General features: G+C 39.4%; 1 protein-coding gene across 1 annotated transcript; it reads left to right on the forward strand.

The window, feature by feature from the left end:
• Positions 1-248: 248 nt before the first annotated feature.
• Positions 249-4004, forward strand: LOC138362928 (DNA topoisomerase 1-like). The gene is made up of 2 exons (XM_069321510.1): positions 249-252; positions 3631-4004. The coding sequence occupies exons 1-2, from the start codon at positions 249-251 to the stop codon at positions 4002-4004; spliced, it is 378 nt and encodes a 125-aa protein (XP_069177611.1).
• Positions 4005-13637: the final 9633 nt, after the last annotated feature.

Genomic DNA, 13637 nt, shown 5'->3' on the forward strand with positions numbered 1-13637 from the left:
CCGAAAAAGTAAGATTAATAATTCTAACACGAATTTTCTCAATCTTTCGTACATTTCGTTTCACTGTTGGAGGTAAATCAAAAATCAATTCTCCAAAATTCATTTTTATTTCTAGTCTGACGCGACACGAGCGCGTTTCGTAAAACTTATTACATTTTCAAAGACTTTAGTTCACAAATACACAACTGAATAGAACTTACGCATCTCCGATTTCGGAGATGCGAAATCGGAAATCTCCGAAATCGGAGATGCGTAAGTTCTATTCAGTTGTGTATTTGTGAACTAAAGTCTTTGAAAATGTAATAAGTTTTACGAAACGCGCTCGTGTCGCGTCAGACTGGAAATAAAAATGAATTTTGGAGAATTGATTTTTGATTTACCTCCAACAGTGAAACGAAATGTACGAAAGATTGAGAAAATTCGTGTTAGAATTATTAATCTTACTTTTTCGGTCATATTTAATAATATATGTCTACAGGAAAGACTGCTACCAAAATATACTAATATATATATATATATATATATATATATATATATATATATATATAAGGGGGGTACCACCTCTGGTGCAATTATAGAGACCCACAGCCTCAGAGAAGGGAACACAGAGCATTATATATATATATATATATATATATATATATATATATATATATATGTATATATATATATATATATATATATATATATATATATATATATATATATATTATATTTATATATATATATATATATATATATATATATATATATATATATATATATATATATATATATATATATATATAAAATGTGTGTGTGTGTGTTTTAAGTGGGAGTATCTCAGCGATCACCGTTATTAACTGACGACAATGCAGATTATAGTCAAAAAAATGTTTTTTGCTTCGTGGAAAACAGAGAATGAGAGCAGACAATTTTCTGGAGTGGGGTAGAATGGGGGTGGGATGGAACAGAAAGGAGGAGCGAGGGAGTGGTATCATGTGTGAGGTGTGGCTATGCATTGAGATTATCGCAGAAGTCGTGAGGGGGTCTTGGGTTTGAGGAGGCATAGACACCCTATCTTTGGTTGTCGTTCTTCAGGAGGGGAGAGAGAGAGAGACTGCCCCAACGGAGACCTCCACGTTATACTGAGAAATATGTATCAGCTGTGCGCCTGATATACTAGAGTGTTGGTGCGTGAGGTGAGCAAAGATGGACGGTTATTAGCTGCGGTTACTTCACCACGTTGTGCTGCGAGAAATTTTTACATCCTGCTAACGACCCATCCAGTTAATGTACACGTAAGTTAACATGGATGTAAGTTTCTTCAATAATTCACTAAACCACCATTCTTTTTCGTAAGTCATTACAATTACTCCACATCTTTTTTTTCCCCTCTATTTAATATTATCCCCTTTTCTTACCTACTCTCTACCTATACACTTTGATTCATCTTTGATACCCCTCCTCCCCTCCTCCTTGCATAGTCATCTTCTTGCACTCACTTATCTCTTACCTCAAAAATGCAGCCTCCTACATGCTAAACATTTCCATATTTTTTTTCACTAAACAATCCTTTTGACATTTACTATACACAAACTATACACTTCTAAACACAAGCTTCACAATGCTTCTAAACACAAGCTTCACAATGCTTCTAAACACAAGCTTCACAACACTTCTAAACACAAGCTTCGCAACACAAGCTTCACAATGCTTCTAAACACAAGCTTCACAACACTTCTAAACACAACCTTCACAATGCTTCTAAACACAAGCTTCACAACACTTCTAAACACAACCTTCACAACACTTCTAAACACAACCTTCACAACACTTCTAAACACAAGCTTCACAACACAAGCTTCACAATGCATCTAAACACAACCTTCACAACACTTATAAACACAAGCTTCACAACACAAGCTTCACAATGCATCTAAGCACAACCTTCACAACACTTCTAAACACAAGCTTCACAACACAAATATCACAACACTTCTAAAAACAAGCCTCACAGCACAAGCTTCACAATGCATCTAAACACAAGCTTCACAACACAACCATCACAACACTTCTAAACACAACCTTCACAACACTTCTTAACACAAGCTTCACAACACAAGCTTCACAATGCATCTAAACACAAGCTTCACAACACAACTATTACAACACTTCACAACACAACCATCACAACACTTCTAAACACAAGCTTCACAACACAAGCTTCACAATGCATCTAAACACAAGCTTCACAACACAACCATCACAACACTTCTAAACACAAGCTTCACAATGCATCTAAACACAAGCTTCATAACACAAGCTTCACAATGCATCTAAACACAAGCTTCACAATGCATCTAAACACAAGCTTCACAACACAAGCTTCACAATGCATCTAAACACAACCTTCACAACACAAGCTTCACAATGCATCTAAACACAAGCTTCACAACACTTCTAAACGCAAGCCTCACAATGCTTCTAAACACAACCTTCACAACACTTCTAAACACAAGCTTCACAACACAAGCTTCACAATGCATCTAAACACAAGCTTCACAACACAACCATCACAACACTTCTAAACACAAGCTTCACAATGCATCTAAACACAAGCTTCATAACAAAAGCTTCACAATGCATCTAAACACAAGCTTCACAATGCATCTAAGCACAAGCTTCACAACACAAGCTTCACATTGCATCTAAACACAAGCTTCACAATGCACCTAAACACAAGCTTCACAATGCACCTAAACACAAGCTTCACAACACAAGCTTCACAACACTTCTAAACACAAGCTTCACAATGCATCTAAACATAAGCTTCACAACACAAGCTTCACAATGCATCTAAACACAAGCTTCACAACACAAGCTTCACAATGCATCTAAACGCAAGCTTCACAACACTTCTAAACACAAGCTTCACAACACTTCTAAACACAAGCTTCACAATGCATCTAAACACAAGCTTCACAATGCATCTAATCACAAGCTTCACAATGCATCTAAACACAAGCTTCACAACACAAGCTTCACAATGCATATAAACGCAAGCTTCACAACACTTCTAAACACAAGCTTCACAACACAAGCTTCACAACACTTCTAAACACAAGCTTCACAATGCATCTAAACACAAGCTTCACAACACAACCATCACAACACTTCACAACACAACCATCACAACACTTCTAAACACAAGCTTCACAATGCATCTAAACACAAGCTTCACAACACAACCATCACAACACTTCTAAACACAACCATCACAACACTTCTAAACACAAGCTTCACAATGCATCTAAACACAAGCTTCACAATGCATCTAAACACAAGCTTCACAATGCATCTAAACACAAGCTTCACAATGCATCTAAACACAAGCTTCACAATGCATCTAAACACAAGCTTCACAATGCATCTAAACACAAGCTTCACAATGCATCTAAACACAAGCTTCACAACACAATGCATCACAACGCAAGCACAATTAGGTGAGTACAAGCTTCAGAATGCATCTAATCACAAGCTTCACAATGCATCTAATCACAAGCTTCACAATGCATCTAAACACAAGCTTCACAACACAAGCTTCACAATGCATATAAACGCAAGCTTCACAACACTTCTAAACACAAGCTTCACAACACAAGCTTTACAATGCATCTAATCACAAGCTTCACAATGCATCAAAACACAAGCTTCACAATGCATATAAACGCAAGCTTCACAACACTTCTAAACACAAGCTTCACAACACTTCTAAACACAAGCTTCACAACGCATCTAAACACAAGCTTCACAATGCATCTAAACACAAGCTTCACAATGCATCTAAACACAAGCTTCACAATGCATCTAAACACAAGCTTCACAATGCATCTAAACACAAGCTTCACAATGCATCTAAACACAAGCTTCACAATGCATCTAAACACAAGCTTCACAATGCATCTAAACACAAGCTTCACAACACTTCTAAACGCAAGCCTCACAAACAACACAAACTTTGAGTCGTTGATGAGGCGGGCGAGAGTGTGGAGGAGGATGTCAACAGTGAGGGCGTCCCAGGCGAGAGTGAGTCCCACTCCGGCGTCCGTGACAAACATTGCATTCCTGGGCTGGTCGTTGCTGATGGGGAGGACGAGGAGTGGCGTGGAGTGGTAGATGGCCTCCAGCATGCTGAACATGCCGCCGTGGGTGATGAACACCTTCACCCTGTGGTGGGCTGAGGCACAGTATTAGCCTACTTACTGCTAGGTAAACAGATGCACCAGATAAAATGAATCATTGCCCCAATGTTTCTGTCCTTACAGGAATTGAACCCGGGAGGGAGGAAATTATCAGGGGGAAAGCGCCAAGCCATTAGACTATATAGCACTTGGAAGGGGTCAGGATAAGGATTTGGGATAGGACGGAGGGGAGGAATGGTGCCCAACCACTTGGACGGTCGGGGACTGAACGCCGACCTGCATGAAGCGAGACCGTCACTCTACCATCGAGCCCAAGTGGTTGGACGATAGAGTGACAATTATAATAATAATAAAGAAAACATTATACAATATATATTGTGTATGCATTTCTATAATTATAAAGTATACACGACGATGCTCGGGTCACACTACAGACCTCCACTACACACTATCTTCCTCGTTAACTTACAAGTACTTGGACTCACCAAGAATATCCTGCTGGGGGAGCCAATTGCTGATCATTACGTTATCGGGGACGTCCTCCAGTTCTTCCTCATACTTCCAGATGACTCGCTGGGGTAGTCTTCGAAAAGCCTGGAGGAAGAGGTCGCGGTACTGGCTTGGTATGTTCTTCCCTCGTATGAAGGAGCCGAGAGCGAAGTAGATAACTCCGGCGGATCCCGCACCTGTGATCCACGACTCCAGCTCCTGTAAAATATTTTTTACTGAACCAGCTTTTTGTCTGCCGGAAAGCTCTGTGTTCTAATTCTCGTTAACTTTCCCTAGACACAGGAACACTTTTAATGTTTTGAAAGGCAAAATGAAGTACAGAAAGATGCAAATTGTATCTTTCACTGTATTATAACATTAAACACTTTCGAATATAATCACAGCTGTGTTCGGAAATTGAAATTAATTAACGGTTGCAAATTTACACTCTACGGCAGTACTCACCTAATTGTGCTTGCGGGGGTTGAGCTCTGGCTCTTTGGTCCCGCCTCTCAACCGTCAATCAACAGGTGTACAGCTTCCTGAGCCTATTGGGCTCTATCATATCTACACTTGAAGCTGTATATGGAGCTAGCCTCCACCACATCACTTCCTAATGCATTCCATTTGTCAACCACTCTGACACTAAAAAGGTTCTTTCTAATATATCTGTGGCTCATTTGGGCACTCAGTTTCCACCTGTGTCCCCTAGTGCGTATGCCCTGTGGTGTTTGTGTGTTGCCGAGGAAGTCTTGGTTGTAGGGTTGATATAAAGTCATGGCTTGGTTACTGACTTTAATACTTATAAACGATTACATGACTAGCTGCTTCCAAGCTGGTAGCGTCCTGTACGCTCTCAGTTTACCTTCCCTCGGCGTCTGAGCCGCAGCACATAGAAAACGGATGGTACCGTTTTCTGTGAACATGACATCCCTCCTTTTCTTTAAAAAGAATGAATACAGGATGTCTACCATGCTTGTAGCACAAAGCAAAGTTATTGACACAAAGTAAGTTATTAACATATCAAGAGATATTGCATACATTTAACATTAATTAAACACACAAAGAATTTAAACAACTTAATCTTTACCACAAAGAATTTCAATGTTAAAAATACATATGCAATGTTAAACAAACATGAAAGAAACTGTAATACAAGGTTATAAAATATTGAATGAGAAATCTGCATTATTCAAACAATATTAAATTTAGTTTAGCATAATAAGTAAATACTTTGCATTACATAGGAACACAATTAATCATCAAATCGTGTAGGGCGTTTAACATGACGTTTAGCACGAGAGTCCCCAAATATAAGAACATCCCTTGATGAATTGTTTATTGAGTTATAACTTATTTTTCTTTTTCTTTTGAACGACTTTGCACTTCATCATTTTCTACACTAGTTGGAATCACTTTGAAATAGGCCATATTACGTGTTATACTATGATCTCTATTACTCGCTGTTACCATAGTTCCTTTTACACTAATCACTTTACATGATTTTGTATCATACGGCATATCTAGCTTTCCCTCTTTTTTTCTTTTTAACTAGAACAGTATCTCCAACCTTTATGAATTGTTCCTTTGCACGTTGATCATGAGCAATTTTCATTTTGCCCTTGACTATTGCATCCTTCTGAGCGAGACGTTTATCCGTTATCACGGCTGGCATGACAAGTAGTGCGATTCTCATAGGACGTCCAAATAAAAGTTCGCCTGGCGACTTGCCCAGTGTTCCATGCGGTGTTGCACGGTAGTTCCTCAGAAAAGCATACATAGCTTGTTTCCAGGATCGTCCTTCGGCATGAGCACAGCGTACCGCTTTCATGAGAGGCTGCATGAATCTCTCGACTTCTCCATTTGCTTGAGGATGTAGTGGCATCACACGGCGGTGTTTGAATCCAATATGCTCAGCAAAGTTGACGAAGTCTTGTCCATTGAATGGCGGTCCATTGTCCGTCTTGACAACTTCGGGAATGCCAAAGTTTGAAAAGATCTTGTCGAGTTTCGGGATGACAGCCTTTGCAGATGTGGAAGTGATGATTTCTACTTCTGGATAACGTGAGTGATCATCAATGACTATCATCAAGTACTCTCCAGTTGGTAGCGGTCCGCAGAAGTCCATCGATACTTCCGTCCATAGTGCAGCAGGTAGTGGTGAAGGTTGTAGAGGTGTTGGTCTTGAAGTATCCACTGCAGCTTGGCAAGGGACACAGGCATCTATGCATGTCCATTGCTTGACGATCAATGCCAGGAAACCACACCTTTTCTCGTAGCAGCTGTTTGGTCCTAACAAGACCTTGGTGTCCTTGATGTGCAAGCTTCAGAGCACGTTGCTGGAGAACAGCTGGAATGACGATACGAGTACCTCGCAGCACGGTGTTGCGTAACACTTAATTCTGTCTGGATGCGTTGAAGTGCTTTGAATGCATCTTAGTCAACTCCTGAGGGTGGGATGCGTGGAAACTTTTTTTTAGTCAATGTATCCACTGTTGCTTGCAGAGTTGGGTCCTCTAGGGTTGCAGTACGGATTTCATAAAGAGTGAGAGCCTTAGGGACTGCATCACAGGTTACAGAGTGTACATATTCCTCGGCAACTTGAATTACATCTGGGTTGATGTGCAGATGAACTTTGCTATCAGTAGAACAATCCATTGGTTCAAATCGATCAAAAAATTCAGCAACAATACCATCAACATTGTTTGCAGATTCCACTGCTACAGCATTAGAAGGCTGAAGTAGCCCCAATTTGGTTGAAGTCTTGTAACTGAGTGGAGACTCCTTTGCATTCCTAACAACATGGAATGTAGTAGTGAGCATTGCATTCTTTGACTTAATCTCTGCAGTGAAAGTTCCAATCACTGGCAAGGCTACCAAGAACCATAGGCAGTGGCTTTGCCATTGTAGTTTTCAAGCTTTGGGAACTGTTTTTTAAATTTCTCATAGTGACACTCAGCAATGGTGTCAATATTTGATCCAGTGTCAATGAAAACTTTGTGACAAATACCAGCAATGTATACTATAGTCTCTGGGTTGCTTGGAAGATCATTCCATTCTGTGATTGCTTGTACTCCATAAGTGTAATCACATTCACTATCATCTGAGACTGATTGTAATGAAATGTTGTCTTGTACATTATTAACATTTTGGATATGAGGTGCAATACTGTGTTTACCACCTCGACACCTATGACCTGATCCTCGTACAGTGCTTTTATTCACTGACTGTGGTTTCTTTAGTGCGGAACGACTCATAGCACCAAAATGACCTAGTTTACCACACTCATAGCACTTCTTACCTTGAGGGGGCATATCGTTTTAAATCGTTATAAATTAAAAGTTGTTCAATTTGCTTATATATTTATTTATGAAATGGTTATAGAAAGGGCTGCAACTGGTCCAAGTTTCACCTTCACACCCTAAACAGAAAAGGAGAAAAAAAATACACAACGTATTATGCAACGAATGTTCAACATTCTCAAATAATCTCAGGGAACACATGTGTCAGCTAAAATGTCTACTATGTGCTGTAGAAGCACAAACTCTTGTAATAATTGTAATATGTATGTGCAATATATTTATATGTAATTTTTTTTTTTTTTTTTTTTTGCTTCTTTTTTTTTTGGCCAATTTTTTTTTTTCGTTTCTTATCAAGGGATTTGCATGAAACCTGCACACCTTGCTCAATTGATGCCTATCTGCAAGGGTGCCAATTATGAACGAAATCTGTCGAAGTCAAGCTCAGCTACAGGTGGCCGAACTTTTGATCTTTATTTTACTCAGGAAAGTAATTTACAACTTCAAAGTACTTCATAACTTTCATTTATTAAGCAATTTACATGCAAATTACACCTTATATGTAGAGTTTGTGCTTCTACAAACCGTAGTAGACATTTTAGTCCAAAGTCCATTTGTTGATTTCATAAAAAATTATAAACATCATATATTGCATATTTTTGGAAGGGTAACTTTGAAAAATTATATTATTGCACTAAACACTTTATTGATAAAACTGATCACTACAATCCTTTATTATGTGCTAATTTTAATATCTGAGTGTTATAGAAATGATTTTAGTTGACACATGTGTTCCCTGAAATTATTTGAAAATGTTGAAAATTCGTTGCATAATACGTTGTGTATTTTTTTTCTCCTTTTATGTTTAGGGTGTGATGGTGAAACTTGGACCAGTTGCAGCCCTTTCAATAACTATTTCATAAATAAATTTATAAGCAAATTGAACAACTTTTAATTTATAACGATTTAAAACGATATGCCCCCTTGAGCAGGACAAACATTATCTTGGTGTTGGTAGTCTCCTCCACAATTGTAACATTTATTGTTGACACCTTCTGATGTGGGTCGTTGTGACTGCTTGAGTCTTGTTCCTTGACCCCATTTGTGATGTGGTTTTCGGGTCAATTTGATGTTAGGTTTGCCATGATATCTTTGATCACGGTGTCCTCCCTGAACCTTAAGTACCTCAACACTGTTAGTAACAGTGGCAGAACCGTTGTTGGCACTGCACTCCATGACACGAGCATCACGTGCAGCATCTTTCATTCGACGAGCAATATCCAGTATCTTGGTAAGAGAACTTTCATCATCAACAAGTTCTAGAGCTCTTCGACGGAGACGTGTAGATGTGCATGTTTCAATTATTTGCTGTTTGATTTCTTTGTCAACATCAGCAAACTCACAATGGGCTGCTAAACCCTGCAGACGTGTGTGGTATTGATCCACAGTTTCATTAGAAATTTTTGGCTCTCCTGAAATGCATAATTTCCATTGCAGTATTTTGTCTTGGTTTGAAGTGCTCAGTTAATTTGACTTTGGCAGTGTCATAATCTTTGGCACCACCAGTGACTTTCAGTGTGTCAAAGATGTCACAAACTCGATCACCTACATAATGAAGTAGAAAGGCACGCTTTCTTGCAGCACTTTTGATATCTGAAACTATCAACAAATTTTCAAACCTTTTAAGCCATTTGGTCCACCTTTGTGACAGGTTTGTCTGGTCACAGTCAGGATCAAATGCAGGAAACTGAGGTATATTTGCCATTTTTACTGAATAAATGTAAACTTATCACTTAAATGTTCCTCAGAATGCTAAACACTTACTGCACTGTATATGTTAGTTAAGAATTCACTGTAATTACTTTAATTTTGCAAAGCACACAAGCATTTTAATGCAAAAGTTCACAGCAGTGCACAACACAGCAGCAACTGACTTCTTACCTAGCCCTGTGTACATGTGTTGTTCCTACTCACAGCAGCACAGCAGTTGTCAGCAGTTGGCACAGCAGTAGTTAGCAGTTGTCAGCAATGTTGTTGTTTGATGAGTTTTCAGCACTGTCAACACAGCAGAGTTCACAACATGATGAATTTTGTAGCACGAAGCGTTGTTTCATACACAAAACATCGGGCTTTGTACACAGCATCAAAGCGTCGTTTCGTACACAGCATCGGCAGATATCCAGATTCCTCAGTACACAGCTTCAGTCAGCACATAGCATTGGCTAGCACATAGCTTGGGTTAGCACACAGCACTGGATAGCACACAGCATCAGTTAGCACACAGCATTGGTTAGCACACAGCATCGGGTATGGTGCTCACAGACAGCTCGACTTCCTCCCGGGCGAGACAGCATGCTCCTTCCTTGTTTTGAGCTGAACAAATACCTGCGTTCACAGTTCATCCTCGTCACCAGTGTAGTGTTTGTGTGTTGCTGAGGAAGTCTTGGTTGTAGGGTTGATATAAAGTCATGGCTTGGTTACTGAGTTTAATACTTATAAACGATTACATGACTAGCTGCTTCCAAGCTGGTAGCGTCCTGTACGCTCTCTGTTTACCTTCCCTCGGCGTCTGAGCCGCAGCCCATAGAAAACGGATGGTACCGTTTTCTGTGAACATGACATGCCCCTTGTGTTAAATAGCCTGTCTTTATCTACCCTATCAATTCCCTAGAGAATCTTGAATGTGGTGATCATGTTCCCCCTAACTCTTCTGTCTTCCAGTGAAGTGAGGTTTAATTCCAGTAGCCTCTCCTCGTAGCTCATACCTCTCAGCTCGGGTACTAGTCTGGTGGCAAATCTTTGAACCTTTTCCAGTTTGATCTTATCCATGACTAGATATGGACTCCAAGCTGGGGCTGCATACTCCAGGATTGGCCTGACATAAGTGGTATACAAAGTTCTGAATGATCCTTACACAAGTTTCTGAATGCTGTTCTTATGTTGGCCTGCCTGCCATATGCCGCTGATGTTATCCTCTTGATATGAGCTGCAGGGGAGAGGTCTGGTGTGATGTCAACCCCCAAGTCTTTTTCTCTCTGACTCATAAAGAATTTCATCTCCCAGATGATACCTAGTATCTGGCCTCCTGCTCTCTACGCCTATCTTCATTACATTACATTTGCTTGGGTTAAACTCTAACAACCATTTGTTCGACCATTCCTTCAACTTGTCTAGGTCTTCTTGAAGCCTCAAGCAGTCCTCCTCTATCTTAATCTTTCTCATAATTTTGGCATCGTTAGCAAACATTGAGAGAAATGAATCTATACCCTCCGGGAGATCATTCACCTATATCAGAAACAAGATAGGACCGAATTGTTTCATAGGACCGAATGAATGCAAAGCAGTGGCTTTGTGCTTGGGTTGGTGGGGTTTGAGAGCTGGGTTTAAGCCTAGCAGGCTCTGTTGGGGAGTTGCTGCGGCCGCCTCTGGGAGTGAGAATCAGTCAGATTCTGTTTCCTTCCGTCTGCAAGTTGATCCTACCAGGTGGCTGAGGCTCCTAGGGCCACTACACAGTGGGTTAATTAGGACCTCGAATCAATTAGGTAATCAAGTTAGTTGGCCCAGTTTGGCTCTTGTTAAGCTGGCATTGAAGGGTCAGTCTCCTTATTGCCATTTCCCCTAGAATGCCATTCTAGTCAAGGTAATCCAGAACAAATATCTATTTAACCTGGGCACAATTGCTTCTGAAGCATTCTGAATTGTTTTCAGCTCAGGAACCGTTGCTGAATAAGATATCTAAAATCCGACAAAATGGGACTCTGGGAACACTCTGAAAATGGATATTAAAATGCCAAACTGGCTATTACTTACGAAATACGAAAAATCAAATTTACACTTTGAGAGATATATGCTATTATTCCTGACAGGTAAAGTGTTTAAAACTATCTTTTCTAAAATAACTTATTTGACTACAAATTTTAATATGCTGCAAGTAGTCAACTGTGACACTCACATAATTTAAATACAATACACTGTTTGGATTGAATGTGTGAATGGACATTTAAACATGTTTATAAATTGATAATGTAGTGTTTTAAATTCCCACTACCTGCTATCCATTCTGCGTAGTTATTATTATTAAGGGGAGCTGGGGAACTGTTATGTTTGGTCCCTTGCTAAAAAAAAGCAGCTACGTTTGCACTCATAACCAGAGAAATCCCTACGTTCTTCAGCTGCTGCAACCTCTGAATAGCGAGAGTACCTTGTATCTGGTTTGTCCTAAACAGTCCAAATTTTATTACTAGGCTAAATGTTACAACCCTGGGTTCCTTAGTTAGAAACCAGAGGTCAAATTGAGCTCTAAATAATTACTTTACATTAATTCATAGAATTGGATCATGTGAAAAGGATATTTAATTACAATAACATTTATATCATGGCTCCTTAAAACCAGGGATATGCTCTATTCCTGCGCCCTTGCCAAACGTAAGATGAATCTTGTTTCTCACAGAGCATTCAGACTCTGAGCTTGTTGTTGATTAAATATAATATTGAACTAGTTATCAGCTATTCTTAGAACTATTAAAGTTACTAGTAACGAAGGCCGGTGAAGACTTGTATTGTTTGTAGCTGCATGATCAGCTAGGTATATTCCCGGCAACAACAATATGAGAGAGAGCTCAAGGAGTGAGTACTGGTTCCTCCTTCTCTGGATTACTGTGCTTGGGTCAACACTTCTTCTGTGTGGCTGTCTTTTCCTCTTCCTACTCCTCTCTTCCCTTACCCCATGCTGGGGTTATTTCACAGATAAGTTAATTAGTATTAAGACACCCAGCTGGATCACTAAACGATTGAGGTAAGTGTGGCCTTGTGATAGGGGCCGTGCAAAATTGTTTTTTTCCAATGTTGATTTTTTATTTTTTTACTTTGGCTAGGAGCTTGATTAATTAGTGATGGTGGCTAAAATGCAGGAACTGGCAAAGGACCCTTCAGTGGTAGAGATTAAGAAGCTCACCAAATCTAATTTAGTATTGTTAGGCAAGGAATTTGGCCTGAAAATAAACGACACTGATAAAAAGTGGACCTTGGTGAATGAAATCTTACAACATTGCATAGACCAAGAACTATTGCCAAGTGATACACCTTTATGCCAGCCCAGTCCAGCAGAAAGTGTAGCTAAATAAATAAATAATAAATAAATAAATGTTTATTTAGGTAAGGTACATACATACAAGAGATTTTACAAAGAATAATGTATTTATAGATAGGGCTAGTACATACAAAGCCTAAAGCCACTATTACGCAAAGCATTTCGGGCATGAAAAACTTAAATGACTAAAGCATAATACTAATTGAGCATAAAGAATAAAATATGTTGAGAACAAATAAAAATAGAGATAAAAAGAGCTAGAGATAAAAAGCTAGTAGCAATATGGAGTTAGAATTACAACTAACCCAGTTAAGACTGGCAGAGCAAAAGACTAGAGTAGCCGAGGAAGAGGCAAAATTGTTAGAGCAAAATGCTAAAGTAGAGGAGCAAAGGCTCAAAAATGAGGTGGAATGAATTAGAGCAAATACCACTGTACCACCACCAGCTGGATACTCGAACCCCAGACATTATGATAAAAAGTATAATTTGCCTGAATTTTCAGAGTCACGCCCTGAAAGGCTTTCCAACCATTTACACTGGCCATGTCCATGAACTGGCCAGAGGAAGAGTGGGTGA

Source organism: Procambarus clarkii, chromosome 9 (assembly GCF_040958095.1).
Source record: "Procambarus clarkii isolate CNS0578487 chromosome 9, FALCON_Pclarkii_2.0, whole genome shotgun sequence".
In the NCBI taxonomy this organism is placed as follows: domain Eukaryota; kingdom Metazoa; phylum Arthropoda; class Malacostraca; order Decapoda; family Cambaridae; genus Procambarus; species Procambarus clarkii.